Source organism: Ammospiza nelsoni, chromosome 5 (assembly GCF_027579445.1).
Source record: "Ammospiza nelsoni isolate bAmmNel1 chromosome 5, bAmmNel1.pri, whole genome shotgun sequence".
Classification (NCBI taxonomy): domain Eukaryota; kingdom Metazoa; phylum Chordata; class Aves; order Passeriformes; family Passerellidae; genus Ammospiza; species Ammospiza nelsoni.
In genome coordinates this window covers 1,715,967-1,738,836 of record NC_080637.1, presented here as the reverse complement: position 1 = coordinate 1,738,836, position 22,870 = coordinate 1,715,967, and the positions used below count along the sequence as shown (strand labels likewise).

Sequence of the window (22,870 nt, the reverse complement as noted above, 5' to 3'; positions counted from 1 at the left end):
TATACATTTATATATTTTATATATTATTTATGTTGTATATACATATATAACATAAATAACATATGAAATATATAAATATATATAACATATAATATATATTATATTATATAATATATATAATATATAATATATAAATATATAAAATATATAATATATATAATGTATCTATAAAATATATAGATAATATATCTATAAAATATATTGTCTATATATGTTATATATGTGATATATGTTACATATATAAGATACATAATATATAATTATATATATTAATCTATATTATGTTTTATTTATATATTTATATATAAATATATATATTGTATAAATTATATATTTTTAATTTATATATTTTTATACTTTATATATATTTAATATATTTTATTTTTATATATTTATATATTTTAATATATTATTTATTTTATATATTATTTATGTTACATGTAATTATATATATTAATATATTATATATTATAATATAATATATAGTATACAATAAATATAATATAATGTAATATATTATAATATAATAAAATATAATAAAATATAATATAATATAATATAATATAATATAATATAATATAATATATACTTTATATATTTATGTTTGTATATTTACATATATTTAATATATTTTTTAATATATTTTATTTTTATTATCCCACCCGGTTTGTGCCTGGCTGTCAATGTTTTTTCACTCTCAGCTGTGTTTTTAAGTTAAACCACAAATCCTTTGTAGATTTGTGCTCTCTTTTCCCCCCTAAATGAATTTATAGAAACCCCTATAGTGCAAAATGGCCAGTGGGGAATATTTAAATAACATTATCACATAGAAATAAACTGATTTTCAGGCACAAATATAGCGTGGGGTTTATTTATTTTATTTTTCCAACATTTTCCAGCAGCCTGCAGGGAATCCCTTGGAAGTTTAGCAAATCCCCCCTGAAGGAGTGAGGATTCCCTGAAGGGTTTCTGCCTCCTGCTGCTCTTTTTGGTGATTTTTGGAACAAAACTTGGCCTTGAAAAGCCACAACAAAGCCATTATTTGTATTTCTAGCAAAGGGGGAGCCTGCAGGGCCTTCATGAGAACAGTCATCAAAGAGTTTAATTTCAATGTTTTTATATATAATATTTTTATATTATATATAATTTAGATTTTATTTTCATATTTAAGTGTATGTTTAATTAACACTGATTTTGGGCTCTCATTAACATTGATTTTGGGCTCTCTCATTAACCAATCATTGCCCTCATTAGCAATGATTTTAGGCCCTTTAATTAATGCTGATTTTGGGCTCTCATTGCCCTCTTTAATGCTGATTCTGATCTCATTAATGCTGATTTTGGGCTCTTTTATTAATCCTCATTAATGCTGATTTTGGGCTCTTTTATTAATCCTCATTAATGCTGATTTTGGGCTCTCAGTGCCCTCAGTGCTGATTTTGGGCTCTCTGATTAATGCTGATTTGGGCTGTCATAGCCCTCATTAATGCTGATTTTCAGCTGTCAGTGTCCTCATTAATGCTGATTTTGGGTTTGCTCATTAACATTGCTTTTGGGCTCATTAATGCTGATTTTAGGCTCTTTAATTAGTGCTGGTTTTGGGCTCTCATTAATGGTGATTTTGATTTTGGGCTCTCTTATTAACGCTGATTTTGGCCTCATTAATGCTGATCTTGGGCTCTCAGTGCCCTCATTAATCCTGATTTTGGGCTTATTAATGCTGACTTTGGCTCTCTCATTAACGCTGATTTTGGGCTCTCATTACCACTGATTTTGGGCTATCAGTTATTAATACTGATTCTGATCTCATTAATACTGATTCTGATCTCATTTATGCTGATTTTGGGCTCTTTTATTAATCCTCATTAACTCTGATTTTGGGCTCTCATTGCCCTCATTAATGCTGATTTTGGGCTCATTAATACTGATTTTGGGATCTCTCATTAACCTCTCACTGCCCTCATTAATGCTGATTTTCGGCACTCAGTGCCTTCATTAATGCTGATTTTGGATTCTCATTAACACTGATTTTGGACTCTCATTAATGCTGATTTTGGGCTCATTAACCTCATAGTGCCCTCATTAACACTGATTTTGGGCTCTCACTGCCCTTATTAATGCTGACTTTGGGTTCTCATTGCCCTCATTAACAGTGATTTTGGGCTCATTAATGCCAATTTTGGACTCTCATTAATGCTGATTTTGGGTTCTCTCGTTAACCTCTCACTGCCCTTATTAATGCTGATTTAGGACTCTCATTAACGCTGATTTTGGGCTCTCAGTGCCCTCATTAATGATGATTTTGGGCTCTCAATTATGTTGATTTTGGGCTCTCAGTGCCTTCATTAATGCTAATTTTGGGCTCTCTCATTAACGCTGAGTTTGGGCTCGTTAACGCTAATTTTGGGCTCTCAGTGCCCTCATTAATGCTGATTTTGGGCTCTCTCATTGAAGCTGATTTGAAGCTCATTAAAGGTCATTTTGGGCTCTCTTTGCCCTCATTAACTCTGATTTTGGGCTCATTATTGCCAATTTTGGGCTCTCATTGCCCTCATGAATGCTGATATTGGGCTCATTAACACTGATTTTGGGCTCTCTCATTAACCTCTCATTGCCCTCATTAATGCTGGTTTTGGGTTCTCTCATTAACGCTGATTTTGGGCTCTCAGTGCCCTCGTTAATCCTGATTTTGGGCTCTCATTAACACTGATTTTGGGCTATCTCATTAAACTCTCATTGCCCTCATTAATGCTGATTTTGGGCTCAATAATGCTGATTTTTGGCCCTCTCATTGCCCTCATGAATGCTGATTTTGGGCTCATTAATGCCAATTTTGGGCTCTCATTGCCCTCATGAATGCTGATTTTGGGCTCATTAATGCTGATTTTGGGCTCATTAACTCTGATTTTGGGCTCTCATTGCCCTCATGAATGCTGATTTTGGGCTCATTAATGCCAATTTTGGGCTCTCATTACCCTCATTAACACCGCTTCAAACAGGAAGAACCTTTGTAGTGAGACAAACCAGGGCACCCCAGCGCGATTCATTTATTTGATGAGCTCGTTCCCTTTGGGACGTTCCTTTGCCGTTTTCCTTGCTCTGAATTGCAGGGCAGATTTCTGGCCACCTACAAATACAGCGGGCACAGCTACGGGCTGGCACGGGGCACGCTGGAGTCCATCGCCAGGGAGGGGCTGGCCACGTGTGTGCACATGGAAATCGAGGTGAGAGCTCCAGGTGGGACAAACTCCTCGTGGGGTTGGGGACAGGACACAGGGAACGGAATATCCGCGGTATCAGGTGGGATACTGGGGGAAATTCCTTCCTGGAAAGGAAAATAAACCATTGGGACAGGCGTTGGTGGAGTTTCCGTACTTGGAGTTGTTCAGCAGGAGGATGTGGCACTTGGGGACGTTGGGGGAATGATTTCAGAGCTCCTGGCGGGACAAACTCCTCGTGGGGTTGGGGACAGGACATGGGGAATGGAATATCTGCGGTATCAGGTGGGATATTGGGGGAAATTCCTTCCTGGAAAGGAAAATAAACAATTGGGACAGGCACTGGTGGAGTTTCCATCCTTGGAGTTGTTCAACATGAGGATGTGGCACTTGGGGACGTTGGGGGAATGATTTCAGAGCTCCTGGTGGGACAAACTCCTCATGGGACTGGGGACAGGACACGGGGAACGGAATATCCGCGGTATCAGGTGGGATACTGGGGGAAATTCCTTCCTGGAAAGGAAAATAAAGAACTGGGACAGGCATTGGTGGAGTTTCCGTCCTTGGAGTTGTTCAGCAGGAGGATGAGGCACTTGGGGACGTTGGGGGAATGATTTCAGAGCTCCTGGCGGGACAAACTCCTCGTGGGGTTGGGGACAGGACATGGGGAATGGAATATCTGCGGTATCAGGTGGGATACTGGGGGAAATTCCTTCCTGGAAAGGAAAATAAAGAATTGGGACAGGCATTGGTGGAGTTTCCGTACTTGGAGTTGTTCAGCAGGAGGATGTGGCACTTGGGGACGTTGGGGGAATGATTTCAGAGAGATTTTCCAGCCTTGGTTTAGTCAGGAAGATCACTTTGCTGGTCATTTCCTTAATTTTTCAGTTTCTGGTCTGTTTTTTCAGCATCACCAGCACATTCACCTTTGTGTTGGTTTGAAAATGGAGCCGCTGTTTTCTGTGCTTTATTTTCAAGGAGAAAAAGCTCAGCTCCTAATTGGACGAACACTCAATTTCAATAATAAACCCCTTTGGTTCTCTGCTTTTTTTTTCAAGTGAGAAAAACTGAGCTCCAAATTCCACAAACGCTCAATTTCAAGAATAAACCCTTGTGTTCCTCTGCTTTATTTCTAAGGAGGAAAAACTCAATTCCAAATTGGACAAACACTCAATTTCAAGGAAAAAAACACAGGTTTTTTCTGCTTTATTTCAAGGAGAAAAAACTCAGCACCAAACTCCACAAACAGTTTCAAGGAAAAAAAAATTCTGTTTTCTGTGCTTTATTTTCAAGAGAAAAAACGGAGCTTCAAATTCGACAAACACTCAATTTCAAGAAAAAAACCCACTGTTTTCTCTGCTTGTTTTTCAAGGAGAAAAAATTGAACTCCAAATTAAAAAAAAACCCACTCAGTTTCAAGAAAAAAACCACTGTTTTCTCCGTTCTGTTTTCAAGGAGAATAAAACTGGGCTCCTTGTTCAACCAGCACTCAGTTTCAGGGAAAAAAAATCAGTGTTTTTTTCTGCTTTATTTTCAAGGAGAAAAAAACCTCAGCTCCAAATTGGACAAACACTCAATTTCAATAGTAAAAAACCTGTTTTCTCTGCTTTATTTTCAAGGAGACAAAACTGAGCTTCAAATTCTGCAAACAATAATTTTCAAGGAAAAAAAGCACTGTGTTTTTCTGCTTTATTTTCAAGGAGAAAAAAACTCAGCTAAAACGTCAACAAACACTCAATTTCAAGAATAAACCCCTATGGTTTTTTTCTGGTTTATTTGCAAGGAGAAAAAAACTGAGCTTCAAATTTCAAAACCACTAATTTTCAAGAAAAATGCCACTGTTTTCTGTGCTTTATTTTCAAGCAGAAAAAAACCTGAGCTCCTTGTTTGACAAACACTCAGTTTCAAGGAAAAAAAAAACATTGTTTTTTCTGCTTTATTTTCAAGGAGAAAAAACTCAGCTTCAAATTTAACAAACACTCAGTTTCAATAATAAAACCACTGTTTTCTCTGCTCGTTTTTCAAGGAGAAAAAACTCAGCTCCAAATTGGACAAACACTCAGTTTCAAGAAAAAAAAAAAAAAAAAAAAAAAAACCACTGTTTTCTCTGCTTTAATTTCAAGGAGAAAAAACTGAGCTCCAAATTCCACAAACGCTCAATTTCAAGAATAAACCTGCTTTATTTTTAAGGAGAAAAAACTCAATTCCAAATTGCACAAACACTCAATTGCAAGGAAAAAACCACCGGTTTTTTTCTGCTTAATTTTCAAGGTGAAAAACTCCACTTCCAACTTCAACAAATCACCCATTTCAAGAAAAGAAAAGTGTTTTCTCTGCTTTATTTTCAAGAGAAAAAACTCAGCCCCAAATTCCACAAACAGTTTCAAGAAAAGAACCCTTTTTTTTCCTCTGCTTCATTTTCACGAAGAAAAACCCAACTCCAAATTTCAAAAACACTTGGTTTCAAGAAAAAAAAAACCCACTGTTTTCTCTGCTTTATTTTCAAGGAGAAAAAATTCATCTACAACAACAAAAACTCAATTTCAAGGATAAACCCCCATGTTTTTTTCTGTTTTGTTTCCAAGGAGAAAAAAATTCAGCTTTAAATTGGAAAAGCACTCAGTTTCAAGAAAAAATCACTGTTTTCTGTGCTTTATTTTCAAGCAGAAAAAAACCTGAGCTCCTTGTTTGACAAACACTCAGTTTCAAGGAAAAAAATAATGCTGATTTTTTTCTGCTTTGTTTTCAAGGAGAAAAAACCTCAGCTTCAAATTTAACAAAACACTCCATTTCAATAATAAAACCGCTGTTTTCTCTGCTTGTTTTTCAAGGAGAAAAAAACCCAACTCCAGATTTCACAAACACTTGGTTTCAAGAAAAAAAATAAAAACCACTGTTTTCTCTGCTTTAATTTCAAGTGAGAAAAACTGAGCTTCAAATTCTACAAACATTAATTTTCAAGGAAAAAAAAAGCACTGTGTTTTTCTGTTTTATTTTTAAGGAGAAAAAACTCAATTCCAAATTGCACAAACACTCAATTGCAAGGAAGAAAATAATGCTGATTTTTTTCCTGCTTTGTTTTCAAGGAGAAAAAACCTCAGCTTCAAATTTAACAAAACACTCCATTTCAATAATAAAACCGCTGTTTTCTCTGCTTGTTTTTCAAGGAGAAAAAACCCAGCTCCAAATTGGGCAAACACTCGGTTTCAAGGAAAAAAAAACCAACACTGTTTTCTCTGCTTTAATTTCAAGGAGAAAAAACTGAGCTTCAAATTCTACAAACATTAATTTTCAAGGAAAAAAAAAGCACTGTGTTTTTCTGTTTTATTTTTAAGGAGAAAAAACCCAATTCCAAATTGCACAAACACTCAATTGCAAGGAAGAAAATAATGCTGATTTTTTTCTGCTTTGTTTTCAAGGAGAAAAAACCTCAGCTTCAAATTTAACAAAACACTCCATTTCAATAATAAAACCGCTGTTTTCTCTGCTTGTTTTTCAAGGAGAAAAAACCCAACTCCAGATTTGACAAACACTCGGTTTCAAGAAAAAAAAACCCCACTGTTTTCTCTGCTTTAATTTCAAGTGAGAAAAACTGAGCTTCAAATTCTACAAACATTAATTTTCAAGGAAAAAAAAAGCACTGTGTTTTTCTGTTTTATTTTTAAGGAGAAAAAAACTCAGCTCCAAAACTCAATTCCAAATTGCACAAACACTCAATTGCAAGGAAGAAAATAATGCTGATTTTTTTCTGCTTTGTTTTCAAGGAGAAAAAAACTCAGCTTCAAATTTAACAAAACACTCCATTTCAATAATAAAACCGCTGTTTTCTCTGCTCGTTTTTCAAGGAGAAAAAACCCAACTCCAGATTTCACAAACACTCGGTTTCAAGAAAAAAAAACCCCACTGTTTTCTCTGCTTTAATTTCAAGTGAGAAAAACTGAGCTCCAAATTCCACAAACGCTCAATTTCAAGAATAAACCCTTATGTTCCTCTGCTTTATTTTTAAGGAGAAAAAACTCAATTCCAAATTGCACAAACACTCAATTTCAAGGAAGAAAATAATGCTGATTTTTTTCCTGCTTTGTTTTCAAGGAGAAAAAACTCAGCTTCAAATTTAACAAACACTCAGTTTCAATAATAAAACCGCTGTTTTCTCTGCTTGTTTTTCAAGGAGAAAAAAACCCAACTCCAGATTTCACAAACACTCGGTTTCAAGCAAAAAAAAAAAAAAAAAAAAAAACACTTTTTTTTCTTTTCCTGTACTTTCAAGAAGAAAAACTGAGCTCCAAATTCAACGGTTTCCAGTAAAACCCCAATTTTTCCCCTCTGCTGTGCCTGCAGGGCGTCCGCAGCTTGAAGCGCACGCACTTCAGGCCCCGGTGCGTCCTGCTGGTGCCCAAGGACAAGGAGAAGTACGGGGAGCACCTGAGGAGGACGGGGCTGTTCACCAGGCCCGAGATGGACGAGGCCGTGGCCAGGGTGGACATGTACCTGCAGGAGTGCCAGGACTGCGCCGGCTTCTGCGATGCCATCATCAACACGGGTCAGTTCGTGCTGATCGATGGCCTCTGGGGGAATTAGGAATTATCAGGGAGTTTCATTTTAATGTGATATATATATTTTTTTTTTTATACGATGTAGAATTTTGGTTTTGTTTTAGTTTTATGTTTAATTTTGTGGTTTTGGGCTCACATTGCACTCATTAATGCTGATTTTGGGCTCTCTCATTAACTTCTCCCAATGCCCTCATTAATGCTGATTTTGGGCTCTCTCATTAATGCTGATTTGGGGCTCTCTCATTAACTTCTCCCAATGCCCTCATTAATGCTGATTTTGGACTCCCAGTGCCCTCATTAACACTGATTTTGGGCTCTCTCATTAATGCTGATTTGGGGCTCTCTCATTAACGCTGATTTTGGGCTCTCATTGCCCTCATTAATGCTGATTTTGGGCTCTCTCATTAACTTCTCACAATGCCCTCATTAATGCTGATTTTGGACTCCCAGTGCCCTCATTAACATTGATTTTGGGCTCTCTCATTAATGCTGATTTGGGGCTCTCTCATTAACGCTGATTTTGGGCTCTCATTGCCCTCATTAATGCTGATTTTGGGCTCTCTCATTAACACTGATTTTGGGCTCTCTCATTAACACTGATTTTGGGCTCTCAGTGAACTCATTACTGCTAATTTTGGGCTCATTAACGCTGATTTTGGGCTCCCAGTGCCCTCATTAACACTGAATTTGGGCTCTCATTTCAGTCTCACAAACCCTGAGTTCTACAGCACTTCAATAACAAACTCAAAATGGAGCCCCAGCTCTCTCTCTGCAAGGCCTTTAAAACTGTCCAATTCAGAAGTGACACCTGAATTATTTTCACCCCATTATAACAAATTATTATAATAATTAATATAAATTATAATAATTATTATAAATTATATTTTAACCCAATAATCAGCCACCATGGCCAGGCAATGAGCAGGGTGGACATGTACCTGCAGGAGTGCCAGGATTGTCCTGGGTACTTCGATGTTGTCATCAACACGGGTCAGTTAATTGCTGATTGATTGCCTCTGGGGTAATTAGCAATCATCAAGGAGTTTAATTTTAATATAATATATATTTTTATATCACATATTTTTGTACAATATAGAATTTTAATTCTGTTTTAGTTTTTAGTTTTATGTTAAATTTTGTGATTTTTCGGCTCTCAGTGCTCTCATTAACGCTGATTTTGGGCTCTCATTGCCCTCATTAATGCTGATTTTGGGCACTCTCATTAACGTCTCAATGCTCTCATTAACGCTTATTTTGGGCTCTCATTAACTCTGATTTTGGGCTCACAGTGCACTCATTAATGCTAATTTTGGGCTCATTAACGCTGATTTTGGGCTCTCATTAATGCTGATTTTGGGCTCTGTCATTAACTCTGATTTTGGGCTCCCAGTGCCCTCATTAACATTGATTTTGGACTCTCATTAATGCTGATTTTGGGCTCTCAGTATCCTCATTAACACTGATGTTGGGGTCTCATTATCTCTGATTTTGGGCTCTCAGTGCACTCATTAATGCTAATTTTGGTTCTCATTAACGCTGAGTTTTGGCTCTCATTAACGCTGAGTTTTGGCTCTCATTAACGCTGATTTTGGGCTCATTAACTCTGATTTTGGGCTCTCAGTGCCTTCATTAACGGTGATTTTGGGCTCTCATTAACGCTGATTTTGGGCTCTCTCATTACCACTGATTTGGGCTCTCATTTCAGTCTCACAATCCCTGCGTTCTGCAGCACTTCAGTGACAAACTCAAAATGGAGCCCCATCTCTCTCTCTGCAAAACATTTTAAACTGTCCAGTTAAGAAATGTCACCTGAATTATTTTCACTTTTAACCCAATACCCAACCACCCCTGCCCTCAATGGGGACTTTTTTATCCAATGACACAAACCCACCCAAACCCATGGAGAAGAAGGTGAAGAAGAAGGAACTGCTTTGCCCCAAAACCTCCATCTTGCTTTATATCCATTACTGTATTCTAAACCCTTAAACTCTGGGTTTCCCAGCCTGTGATCTCACACACTCCTGTTCAAACTGCACACCCACAGTCCCAGTTCCATCATTCCATTCTGGAAGCTTCTCCAGGCCTCAGCTCAGTGCAGGGTTCTCTGGGGGTCAGTGCTGGCAGCACAGAAATCTCCAATTCTCAGCAGCCAGGGTTCCAAAGAGTTAATTGCTGATTGCCTTTGGGATAATTAGGAATTGAGGGACAGCAGGTTGATGAGTTTATCTTCTTTTTGCCAAGGTTGGGGTTAAATGTGTGAGATGATATTTTCTGTTTAGAGTCAGATGTTTATTAGTTCTTATCCATGTCACACTCTCACAATCCCTGAGTTCTACAGCACTTCAATAACAAACTAAAAATGGAGCCCCATCTCTCTCTCCCCCCAAGGCCTTTTAAGGATAAACTGTCCAATTAAGAAATGACACCTGAATTATTTTCACTTTTAACCCAATACCCAACCACCCATGCCCTGCAATGGGGACTTTTTTATCCAGTGACACAAAATCACCCAAACCCGTGGAGAAAAAGTTGAAGAAGAAGGACCAACCCAAAACCTCCATCTTGCTTTATATCTTCTACTGTATTCTAAACCCTTAAACTCCGAGTATCACACACTTCCATTCAAACTGCACACCCACAGTCCCAGTTCCATCATTCCATTCTGGAAGCTTCTCCAGGCCTCAGCTCAGTGCAGGGTTCTCTGGGGGTCAGTGCTGGCAGCACAGAAAATCTGGAATTTCCAGCACCCAGGGTTCCAGCAGCAGGTGGGAGAAATTTTTCTGGAAATATTCCTTCTGTAATTCATTCTTTTTATAGAGTTTTTGGTGTTCACCCTGTTAAATTAGAGCACTGTGGTGTAAATATTGCAAATTTGTAAATGTGGCACGCAGAGCTTGCAATTTAAATATGGCCCTAAAGAAGTAAACTAACAGGAAAATATTTATCAGAGCCTGAATTTCAGCTTTTTTTGAATGTCCTGATTGTGAAGATGAAGGTTTTTCTCCCCCAAGAGACATTACAAATGTATTTCTGTGCCAACCAATATTTCCGTATTTTCTGGCTAAGCTAAAAACATATTTCTGTGTAAAATTTGTGTGATTTGTGTCTTTGCACTGATGAAAAGTTGATTTTTATTCTGGTTCTTTTCTCTGTGCCGTGAAATTTCCCTGTCTGCAGATGAGCTGGAGGAGGCGCTCACAGACCTGGCTCTGATTGTCAAGGTCTACCTGGGCATGGAGCCTCCTGACGTTCTGGAGAACTTTGAGGGCTTCAGGGGCAGGACAGGTAAAGTGGTTTCATCAGCAGCACATTCCTGGTTATTGGTAATTGATTGATTTCCTGGTTATTGGTAATTGATTGATTTCCTGGTTATTGGTAATTGATTGAAATTCCTAAATTAACACAGCAAAAACAAAGCAAAACCAAATTTCTAAATTTGTTCATTTATGGAAATTCCTAAATTAACACAGCAAAACCAAACAAAAACCAAATTCCTAAATTTATTCAATTATGCAAATTCGTGAATTAACACAGCAAAAACAAACTAAAAGCAAATTCCTAAATTTATTAAATTATGTAGATTCCTAAAGTAACACAGCAAAAACAAAGCAGAAAAAAATTCCTAAATTTATTCAATTATGAGAATTCCTAAATCAACACAGCAAAACCAAACAAAAAATAAATTTATTCAATTATGGAAATTCCTAAAGTAACACAGCAAAAACAAACTGAAAACAAATATGTAAATTTGTTCAATTATGGAAATTGTTAAAATAACACAGCAAAAACAAACCAAAAACAAAATCCTAAATTTGTTAAATGTATTAAATTATGGAAATTCCTAAATCAACACAGCAAAACCAAACCAATAACAAATTCCTAAATTTTTTAAATCATGGATATTCCTAAAGTAACACAGCAAAAACAAACAAAACCAAATTCCTACATTTATTTAATTTATTAAATCATGAAAATTCCTAAATTAACACAGCAAAAACGAACAAAACCCAAATTCCTAACTTTATTCAATTATGGAAATTCCTAAATCAACACAGCAAAATCAAACCAAAAAGAAATTTATTAAATTTATTAAATTATGGGAATTCCTAAATTAGCACAGCAAGAACAAACCAAAAACAAATTCCTACATTTATTTAACTTATTAAATCATGTGAATTCCGAAATTAGCACAGCAAAAACAAGCAACAACAAATTCCTAAATTTGTTACATTTATTACGTTTATTAAATTATGGAAATCCCTAAATTAGCACAGCAAAAACACATTCCTAAATGTATTAAATCTATTAATTTTATTAAATTATGTAAATTCCTAAATGAACACAGCAAAAACAAACCAAAACCAAATTCCTAAATTTATTACATCTATTCAATTATTGAAATTCCTTGAATTGAAATTGAAATTAAAAAAAACAAACCCCAAAACCCCCCAAAAACCCCAAACTTTCAGGCTGATCAATTCCTTGATCCTGCAGCCACAGAGTTGGCTCTGGGAGGAAAAGAGAGGGAGAAGAACTTTACTGAAATAAAACAAAAATAAATAACACAAAGGACATTATGGTTAAAAGAGAGTGTGCAATATTAATTTAAAAGCTCATTTTTAGGATTTTTCCCCTCTAACCCAGGAATTCCCAGAGTTTTGGGGTTGGTTCCGTTTTGGATCCATTGGAACAGGATCAGCTCCCTCAGGAGCACAGAGCCAATACCCACATATATATACATGCAAATAAAAGCAGCTGGAAAAAGGGCAAAATATCTGAAATTTTTAATAAAGGACAGTGCAATATTCATCAGCTCATCATTTCCTGTCATTTTAGATCCTAGAAAAATGAATAATATTAATTTCCCAGCGGACACAGGAAAAGCTTCTGTACACATTGTGGCTTCTCAGAGCTGCTGCAGCAGCGAGGGCTTGGCTGAAAAATCTTATTTAGCTTTAAATTAAGTAGATTTTGTTTTAATTTCCAGAACTTCCACGCTCATCTGAAATGAAAAATGTGATTTCCTTGCCTTATTTGCTCTAATATTGTATTTTCTTGCCTTAAAAACTCTGGGGATGTTTTGTCTCGAAGGCAGCAAACCCTGGAGAGATTGTTGGAAAAGAAGAGAAAAAGCCTAAGGATTAAAAGGAAAAGATTTTTATATAATCCTGGCATTTTTGGAGATAGATTTAAGTATCTGAATCCCCTTTAAAGGACTTTTTATCCCTCAGCAGCTCTTTCTTGTCACTACAGAAACTTCATTAACAATGCAAGATTTTGGCAATTCTGCTGCTCATAAAGTAACTTTTAAATTTACTACACACCATTAAATTCACTTAAAACCCCATTTATAGGGGTTTAAACAAATTTAAAGAGATCCTCTTTAAATTGTGGGAAATGATTTATTTTTCAAACCTTGCCCCAAGGTTGTCTTTAAAAGGGAGGTTTTTAGTGAGAAGATTGCTTGTGGGAGATTATAAGAGGTTTATAATTTTTTTGTCTTTAATTAATGAACTTCTGGGCAAGATCTTTTGCTGGTGTACAGTAAAAAAAAATACCCAGGCAGAAAATAGATAAGTTCTTTTAAAAAACTTTTAATTTTAAAAACTTTTAATAGCAGAATTAGAACAATTTTTGGAGCTGATAATGCTTTGTACTTCTATTGGCAGATTTTATCTGTGGGATAAAAGTGATTCCAGTGATTGGAAACTATAAAATCCTGGAATGGTTTTTAACCATTTTTAACCATTCCAATGGAAAATGGGAATTTAAAGTCCATCCAGATCCAACCCTGACACCTTCCACCATCCCAGGGTGCTCCAGGGATGGGGAATCCACAATTTCCCTGGAAAACCAGAGCCCTCAGAGGAAAGAATACAAAAAAATATTTATAAGGTTATTTCTATGGTTTAAATTAATATTTAATGTGATTTTATACACATTTTATACAATATTTTTAAGGTTATTTCCATGGTTTAAATTAATATTTAATGCGATTTCATACACAGGATATACCCCAAATTACAGATTCTTTTTTTGATTTGGAAATCATTTGAATTATTCGAAATCATTTTGGTTTTAAAAGCTGAGTTGTGTGGAGCCACCTTAAATCCCAGCCAGTTATTTTTGTCCCAATTTGGAAATAATTTGAATTATTCAAAATAATTTTGGTTTTTAAAGCTGAATTGTGTGGAGCCACCTTAAATCCCAGCCAGTTATTTTTTTCCCAATTTGGAAATAATTTGAATTATTCGAAATCATTTTGGTTTTAAAAGCTGAGTTGTGTGGAGCCACCTTAAATCCCAGCCAGTTATTTTTGTCCCAATTTGGAAATAATTTGAATTATTCAAAATAATTTTGGTTTTTAAAGCTGAATTGTGTGGAGCCACCTCAAAGCCCGGGTTCCTCCAGACCTGTGGTGGTTTTGTGGGAGGTATTTACAGAAATAATTTAAATTTTCTAATTACTGAAAAGCTGTGTACACTTCTGTGAGATACACCTGTGAAAGAGGAAAGAAACTGGAGAACTGAAATTTTAGGGTTTGTTTCTTCACGTTGTCATTAAGAAAGAAAAGGTTGTGAGGGGAGGAGAAGCGTCCTAAAGGTTTTGGGTTGATTTTTATTACTTTTTTTCATTTTAGTTGCTGTTCATAAATTTCTCTTTATAACCTTTGGAACTTTTAAGTCTGCTTTGCCTTTCCTATTCCCATTTCCTGTTTCCTGTTTCCTATTTCATGTTTCCTGCTTCCTGTTTCATATTTCCTGTTTTCTATTTCCTATTTCATATTTCCTGTTTCCTGTTTCCCATTTCCTGTTTCCTATTTCCTGTTTCTTGTTTCCTATTTCCTGTTTCCTGTTTCCTATTTCCCATTTCCTGTTTCCTATTTCCTGTTTCTTATTTCCTATTTCCTATTTCCTATTTCCTGTTTCCTGTTTCCCATTTCCTGTTTCCTGTTTCCCATTTCCTGTTTCCTATTTCCTGTTTCCTATTTCCTGTTTCCTGTTTCCTATTTCCTGTTTCTTATTTCCCATTTCCTGTCTCCCATTTCCCATTTCCTTTTTCCTGTTTCCTGCTTCCCATTTTCTATTTCCACTTCCCATTTCCCATTTCCCATTTCCCATTCCTGCCTCCCAGCAGGACATAGGTGAGCACATCCAAGTGACCGCTCTGGTGATTAACCAACACTGAACCCACCACACTAATTAGCACTCATTAATGGGGAAATCTCAAATTAGCCAACCAAAACTGTTGAATATGAGACAGAACAATACAAACAACTCCATTTCAGAAGGTTTCAGACTGTTTTTATTCCAGCATTGATGCTTTTTATAGATTCTCACACAACTCATCAGTTTGCACTTTACTCATTGGTCACAGGAGACAAACAAGGCGCTCATTGAACAGGCAGTTGCAGTTTCTCTGATTTATCCTTCTGTCTGTCTTGGCTTCTGTGTCAGTGACGTGGGCAGGAAATTCTGTCAGGGGTAAACATGGATCCTCCTATTAAACATGGATCCTCTTGTCAAACATGGATCCTCTTATGAAATATGGATCCTCCTATCAAACATGGATCCTCTAATCAAACATGGATCCTCCTATGGATCCTCCTATCAAACATGGATCTTCCTATCAAACATGGATCCTCCTATCAAACACAGATCCTCTTATCAAATATGGACCCTCTTATCAAACATGGATTCTCCTATCAAATATGGATCATCTTCTCAAACATCTTATCAAACATGGATCCTCTAATCGGACACGGATCTTCCTCTTACCAAACATGGATCCTCTTATCAAACATGGATCCCCTTCTTATCAAACATGGATCCTCTTCTCAAACGTGGATCCTCCTCTGAAATGTGGATCCTCTTATCAAACACGCACCTCCTTATTAGACATGGATCCTCTTCTTATCAAACATGGATCCTCCTATCAAACATGGATCTTCCTATCAAACATGGATCTTCCTATCAAACACGGATCCTCTTATCAAACACGGATCCTCTTATCAAACACAGATCCTCTTCTCAAACATGGATCCTCCTGTCAAACATGAATTCTCTTCTTCTCAAACATCTCACCAAACATGGATTCTTTTATCAAATGTGGGTGCTCTTATCAAACATGGACCCTCCTATTGAACATGGATCTTCTTCTCAAACATGGATCCTCTTACCAATCATTGATCTCTTATCAAACACAGATCCTGTTATCAAATATGGAACCTCCTATCAAGCACGGATCTTCTTCCCAAACTTCTCTCAGGCTCACAGAAGTCACTGTGAAAACTCTTCCACACAAAACCACCCCGAAACCCCAATCCAGCCTGGCCTGGGCCCCTCCAGGGATGGAAGCTGAAAACGGGAACATTCCTCTGTTTGTGTGGAGAACGTTCCCATTGAGGATTGTCCTTCCCACCCAGGTTCCTCCCTGTTTATTTCAGAACGTTTCCACTGAGGATTGTCCTTCCCACCCAGGTTCCTCCCTGTTTGTTTGGAGAACGTTTCCATTGAGGATTGTCCTCACCCAGGTTCCTCCCTGTTTATGTTCACAACGTTTCTATTGGGGATTGTCCTTCCCACCCAGGTTCCTCCCTGTTTATGTTCAGAACGTTTTCATGAGGATTGTCCTTCCCACCCAGGTTCCTCCCTGTTTATGTTCGGAATGTTTCCATTGAGGATTGTCCTTCCCACCCAGGTTCCTCCCTGAATGTTTCCACTGAGGATTGTCCTTCCCACCCAGGTTCCTCCCTGTTTATTTCAGAACGTATCCATTGAGGATTGTCCTTCCCACCCAGGTTCCTCCCTGTTGGTGTTCAGAACGTTTCCATTGAGGATTGTCCTTCCCACCCAGGTTCCTCCCTGTTTATTTCAGAACGTTTCCACTGAGGATTGTCCTTCCCACCCAGGTTCCTCCCTGTTTATGTTCAGAACGTTTCCATTGAGGATTGTCCTTCCCACCCAGGTTCCTCCCTGTTGGTGTTCAGAACGTTTCCATTGAGGATTGTCCTTCCCACCCAGGTTCCTCCCAGTTTATGTTCAGAAAGTTTCCTAGGAGGATTGTCCTTCCCACCCAGGTTCCTCCCTGTTGGTGTTCAGAACGTTTCCTTGGAGGATTGTCCTTCCCACCCAGGTTCCTCCCTGTTTATTTCAGAACGTTTCCACTGAGGATTGTCCTTCCCACCCAGGTTCCTCCCTGTTTATGTTCAGAACGTTTTCATGAGGATTGTCCTTCCCACCCAGGTTCCTCCCTGTTTGTTTGGAGAACGTTTCCACTGAGGATTGTCCTTCCCACCCAGGTTCCTCCCTGTTGGTGTTCAGAACGTTTTCATGAGGATTGTCCTTCCCACCCAGGTTCCTCCCTGTTGGTGTTCAGAACGTTTTCATGAGGATTGTCCTTCCCACCCAGGTTCCTCCCTGTTTATTTGGAGAACGTTTTCACTGAGGGTTGTCCTTCCCACCCAGGTTCCTCCCTGTTTATTTCAGAACGTTTCCATTGAGGATTGTCCTTCCCACCCAGGTTCCTCCCTGTTTATGTTCAGAACGTTTCCACTGAGGATTGTCCTTCCCACCCAGGTTCCTCCCTGTTTATTTGGAGAACGTTTCCATTGAGGATTGTCCTTCCCACCCAGGTTCCTCCCTGTTGGTGTTCAGAACGTTCCCATTGAGGATTGTCCTTCCCACCCAGGTTCCTCCCTGTTTATGTTCGGAATGTTTCCATTGAGGATTGTCCTTCCCACCCACGTCCCTCCCCCTTGGTGTGGAGAACGTATCCATTGAGGATTGTCCTTCTCACCCAGGTTCCTCCCTGTTGGTGTGGAGAACATTTCCATTGAGGATTGTCCTTCCCACCCAGGTTCCTCTCTGTTTATTTCAGAACGTTTCCATTGAGGATTGTCCTTCCCACCCAGGTTCCTCCCTGTTTATGTTCAGAAAGTTTCCTTGGAGGATTGTCCTTCCCACCCAGGTTCCTCCCTGTTTATTTCAGAACGTTTCCACTGAGGATTGTCCTTCCCACCCAGGTTCCTCCCTGTTGGTGTTCAGAACGTTTTCATGAGGATTGTCCTTCCCACCCAGGTTCCTCCCTGTTGGTGTTCAGAACGTTTTCATGAGGATTGTCCTTCCCACCCAGGTTCCTCCCTGTTTATTTAAGAACGTTTTCACTGAGGGTTGTCCTTCCCACCCAGGTTCCTCCCTGTTTATTTAAGAACGTTTTCACTGAGGGTTGTCCTTCCCACCCAGGTTCCTCCCTGTTTATTTAAGAACGTTTCCATTGAGGATTGTCCTTCCCACCCAGGTTCCTCCCTGTTTATGTTCAGAAAGTTTCCTTGGAGGATTGTCCTTCCCACCCAGGTTCCTCCCTGTTTATTTGGAGAACGTTTCCATTGAGGATTGTCCTTCCCACCCACGTCCCTCCCCCTTGCTGCGGAGAACGTATCCATTGAGGATTGTCCTTCTCACCCAGGTTCCTCCCTTTTGGTGTGGAGAACATTTCCATTGAGGATTGTCCTTCCCACCCAGGTTCCTCCCTGTTTGTGTTCAGAACATTTCCATTGAGGATTGTCCTTCCCACCCAGGTTCCTCCCTGTTTATGTTCAGAAAGTTTCCTTGGAGGATTGTCCTTCCCACCGAGGTTCCTCCCTGTTGGTGTTCAGAACGTTTCCTTGGAGGATTGTCCTTCCCACCCAGGTTCCTCCCTGTTGGTGTTCAGAACGTTTTCATGAGGATTGTCCTTCCCACCCAGGTTCCTCCCTGTTTATTTCAGAACGTTTTCATGAGGATTGTCCTTCCCACCCAGGTTCCTCCCTGTTTGTTTGGAGAACGTTTCCACTGAGGATTGTCCTTCCCACCCAGGTTCCTCCCTGTTTATGTTCGGAATGTTTCCATTGAGGATTGTCCTTCCCACCCAGGTTCCTCCCTGAATGTTTCCACTGAGGATTGTCCTTCCCACCCAGGTTCCTCCCTGTTTATTTCAGAACGTTTCCATTGAGGATTGTCCTTCCCACCCAGGTTCCTCCCTGTTGGTGTGGAGAACATTTCCATTGAGGATTGTCCTTCCCACCCAGGTTCCTCCCTGTTTATTTCAGAACGTTTCCTTGGAGGATTGTCCTTCCCACCGAGGTTCCTCCCTGTTGGTGTTCAGAATGTTTCCTTGGAGGATTGTCCTTCCCACCCAGGTTCCTCCCTGTTTATTTCAGAACGTTTCCACTGAGGATTGTCCTTCCCACCCAGGTTCCTCCCTGTTTGTTTGGAGAACGTTTCCACTGAGGATTGTCCTTCCCACCCAGGTTCCTCCCTGTTTATGTTCAGAACGTTTCCTTGGAGGATTGTCCTTCCCACCCAGGTTCCTCCCTGTTTATTTCAGAACGTTTCCACTGAGGATTGTCCTTCCCACCCAGGTTCCTCCCTGTTGGTGTTCAGAACGTTTTCATGAGGATTGTCCTTCCCACCCAGGTTCCTCCCTGTTTATTTGGAGAACGTTTCCATTGAGGATTGTCCTTCCCACCCAGGTTCCTCCCTGTTGGTGTTCAGAACGTTCCCATTGAGGATTGTCCTTCCCACCGAGGTTCCTCCCTGTTGGTGTTCAGAATGTTTCCTTGGAGGATTGTCCTTCCCACCCAGGTTCCTCCCTGTTTATTTCAGAACGTTTCCACTGAGGATTGTCCTTCCCACCCAGGTTCCTCCCTGTTTATGTTCAGAACGTTTCCTTGGAGGATTGTCCTTCCCACCCAGGTTCCTCCCTGTTTATTTCAGAACGTTTCCACTGAGGATTGTCCTTCCCACCCAGGTTCCTCCCTGTTGGTGTTCAGAACGTTTTCATGAGGATTGTCCTTCCCACCCAGGTTCCTCCCTGTTTATTTGGAGAACGTTTCCATTGAGGATTGTCCTTCCCACCCAGGTTCCTCCCTGTTGGTGTTCAGAACGTTCCCATTGAGGATTGTCCTTCCCACCCAGGTTCCTCCCTGTTTATGTTCGGAATGTTTCCATTGAGGATTGTCCTTCCCACCCACGTCCCTCCCCCTTGGTGTGGAGAACGTATCCATTGAGGATTGTCCTTCTCACCCAGGTTCCTCCCTGTTTATGTTCAGAACATTTCCATTGAGGATTTTCCTTCTCACCCAGGTTCCTCCCTTTTGGTGTGGAGAACATTTCCATTGAGGATTGTCCTTCCCACCCAGGTTCCTCCCTGTTTATGTTCAGAACGTTTCCACTGAGGATTGTCCTTCCCACCCAGGTTCCTCCCTGTTTATGTTCAGAACGTTTCCACTGAGGATTGTCCTTCCCACCCAGGTTCCAGGACCCAGCTGATCCCGGAGGAAAGGGCGGCTCCGTCCTACGGGGACCTCCTGCACATCTCCACCCACAACTACCCCCGGGACCTCCTGGACATGCTGACGGCAACGCCGGGCTCTGTGGTGAGGAGCACAGAGATATTAATTGTTTAATTGATAATTGATATCAGAGTTATCAGCTGCTACCAAAGAAGGATGGAATTTTTAATATATTTATATATATATATATAAATTTTTAAATTAATATTTATTTATAAATAAATATTTATTTTATTTCTATTTATGTGGCTATTTTATTTATATTAATGTGAATTATTTATATTTATTTTATTCATATTTATTGAGCAGTTTAATTTGCTCTGTCTCAGCCCATTAAACCGACATTAATTGATTAATTGATAAATTGATAAATTGATAATTGATATCAGAGGTATCAGCTAATACCAAAGCAGGATGGAATTTTTAATATAAATATATATATATATAAATTATTTATATTTATTTATAAATATATATATTTATTTTATTTCTATTTATGTGGCTGTTTTATTTCTATTTATTTTATTTATTTTTATTTATATTTATGTGACCATTTAATTTTTATTTATTTAATTTCTCTTTATTTTTATTTCTATTTCTGTGACTCTTTTATTTCTATTTGTTGAGCAGTTTAATTTCCTGTGTCTCAGCCCATTAAATTGACATTTATTGATAAGTGATAATTTATAATTTATATCAGTGGTATCAGCTGATACCAAAGCAAGATGAAATTACTAATATAATGAGATATATATACATATATATTTTTTAAATTATTTTATTTCTATTTATTTATAAATATATATTTCTTGTATTTCTATTTACGTGAATATTTTATTTGTATGTATTTAATTTCTGTTTATTGAGTGATTTCATTTGATCAATAAATTTATTTAATTTCATTTATTATTTATCCACCTCATTAATCCTGCTGTTTCCTCAGGATATTTAAATTTAAACCATCTGGAATAAAAAGGAGGACCCAAATCATTAAAATCAGCAGAAATAATTAAAAATTAATGATTAAAATGATAATTTTTTATATCTTTTTTCCCCAGGAAGAAGCTTCTCTGCACAGACGTTTCTCTGCAGCTCGGCAGGTGCTTCTGTCCCACAGGTAACCTGGGAAATTCAATTTAATTCCATTTAATTCCATTTAATTCCAATTTAATTCAATTTAATCCAGTTTAATCCAATTCAATTCATTTTAATCCAATTTAATTCAATTTAATCCAATTAATTCCAATTTAATCCAAATTCAATTCTAATTTCATTCCAATTTAATCCAATTTAATTCCAGTTTAAATCAAATTTAATCCAATTTAGTTCAAATTTAATCCAATTTAATCCAATTTAATTTAACTCTAATTTAATCCAATTTATTCTAATTTTATCCAATTTTATTCCAGTTTAAATCAAATTTAATCCAATTTCATTCCAATTTCATTCCAATTTATTCCAATTTATTCCAATTTATTCCAATTTAATCCAATTTAATTCCAATTTAATTCAATTTAATCCAATTTAAATACAATTTAATTCTAATTTAATTCCAATTTAATTCCCATTTAATCCAATTTAATACAATTAATTCCAATTTAATCCCAATTTAATTCCAATTTAATCCAATTTATTTCCAATTTAGTCCAAATTTAATTCCAATTTAATTCCAATTTAATTCCAATTTATTTCCAATTTATTTCCAATTTAATTCCTAACCTTTAAATCAAGAGTTAAACCGGAATTATATCAAGAATTAAATCAGAACTAAGGATTAAATCTTGAATTAGATCTAGAATTAAATCAAGAGTTAAATCAAGAACTAAATAAATAATTAAATTAAGGATTAAATCAGAATTAAATCAAGAACTAAATCCGAATTAAATCAGGATTAAATCAGGATTAAATCAGGGATCAAATCAAGAGTTAAATCAAGCATTAAATCAGAAAAAAATAATTATTTAAATACCCATTAAAACAAGAGCTAAATCAGAATTAAATCAAGACTTAAATCAGAATTAAATCAGAATTAAATCAAGAGTTAAATCAGAATTAAGAGTTAAATTGGGGTTAAATCAAGAGCTAAATAAAAGAGTTTAATAAAGAATTAAATCAGAATCAAATAATTATTTAAACACCCATTAAATCAAGAGTTAAATCAAAAATCAAATCAAGAACTAAATCAAGAAATAAATCAAGAGTTAAATCAGAATTAAATCAGAATCAAATAATTATTTAAACACCCATTAAATCAAGAGTTAAATCAAGAATTAAATCAATAATTGAATTAAGAGTTAAATCCAGAAATAAATCAAGAGTTAAATCAAGAATTAAATCAGAATTAAATCAAGAATTAAATCTGAATTAAGAACGAAATCAAGAATTAAATCAGGATTAAATAATTTCTGATTGACCTCACCTCTCTTGGGCTGTGCTAAATAATTTTTTTAAATAATCTCAATTTCTGATTAACCTCACCCCATTTGGGCCGTGCTAAATAGAAAAAATTCATCTCAATTCCTGATTAACCTTACCCCACGAAAATCTCAGTTTGTGATTGATGTCACCCCAGCTGGGCGGTGCTGACTAAATGAGAATCTCCGTTTCTCTGAGCAATGGCCCCGTCCTGCCCTGTTCCATAACCGCATTGTTGCGATCGCAGGGCCATGGACCCCGAGTGCGAGTCCTCGCTGCAGCAGCTGCCCCGGCCCGTGCCCCCGCTGCCCTCGGGCATCAGCCGGGCCCACTCGCAGAGCAGGTGA

General features: G+C 37.6%; 1 protein-coding gene across 1 annotated transcript in view; it reads left to right on the top strand.

Annotated features, from left to right (window-relative positions):
* LRGUK (leucine rich repeats and guanylate kinase domain containing) overlaps positions 1-22,870 on the top strand; it is a 59,608-nt gene extending 36,738 nt beyond the window's left edge. Inside the window, exons 13-18 of the mRNA XM_059471741.1 lie at positions 3,111-3,224; positions 7,560-7,761; positions 10,952-11,059; positions 20,068-20,192; positions 21,167-21,225; positions 22,771-22,870. Of these exons, the coding sequence (XP_059327724.1) occupies positions 3,111-3,224; positions 7,560-7,761; positions 10,952-11,059; positions 20,068-20,192; positions 21,167-21,225; positions 22,771-22,870 (708 nt within the window). The remainder of the gene's footprint in view (positions 1-3,110; positions 3,225-7,559; positions 7,762-10,951; positions 11,060-20,067; positions 20,193-21,166; positions 21,226-22,770) is intronic.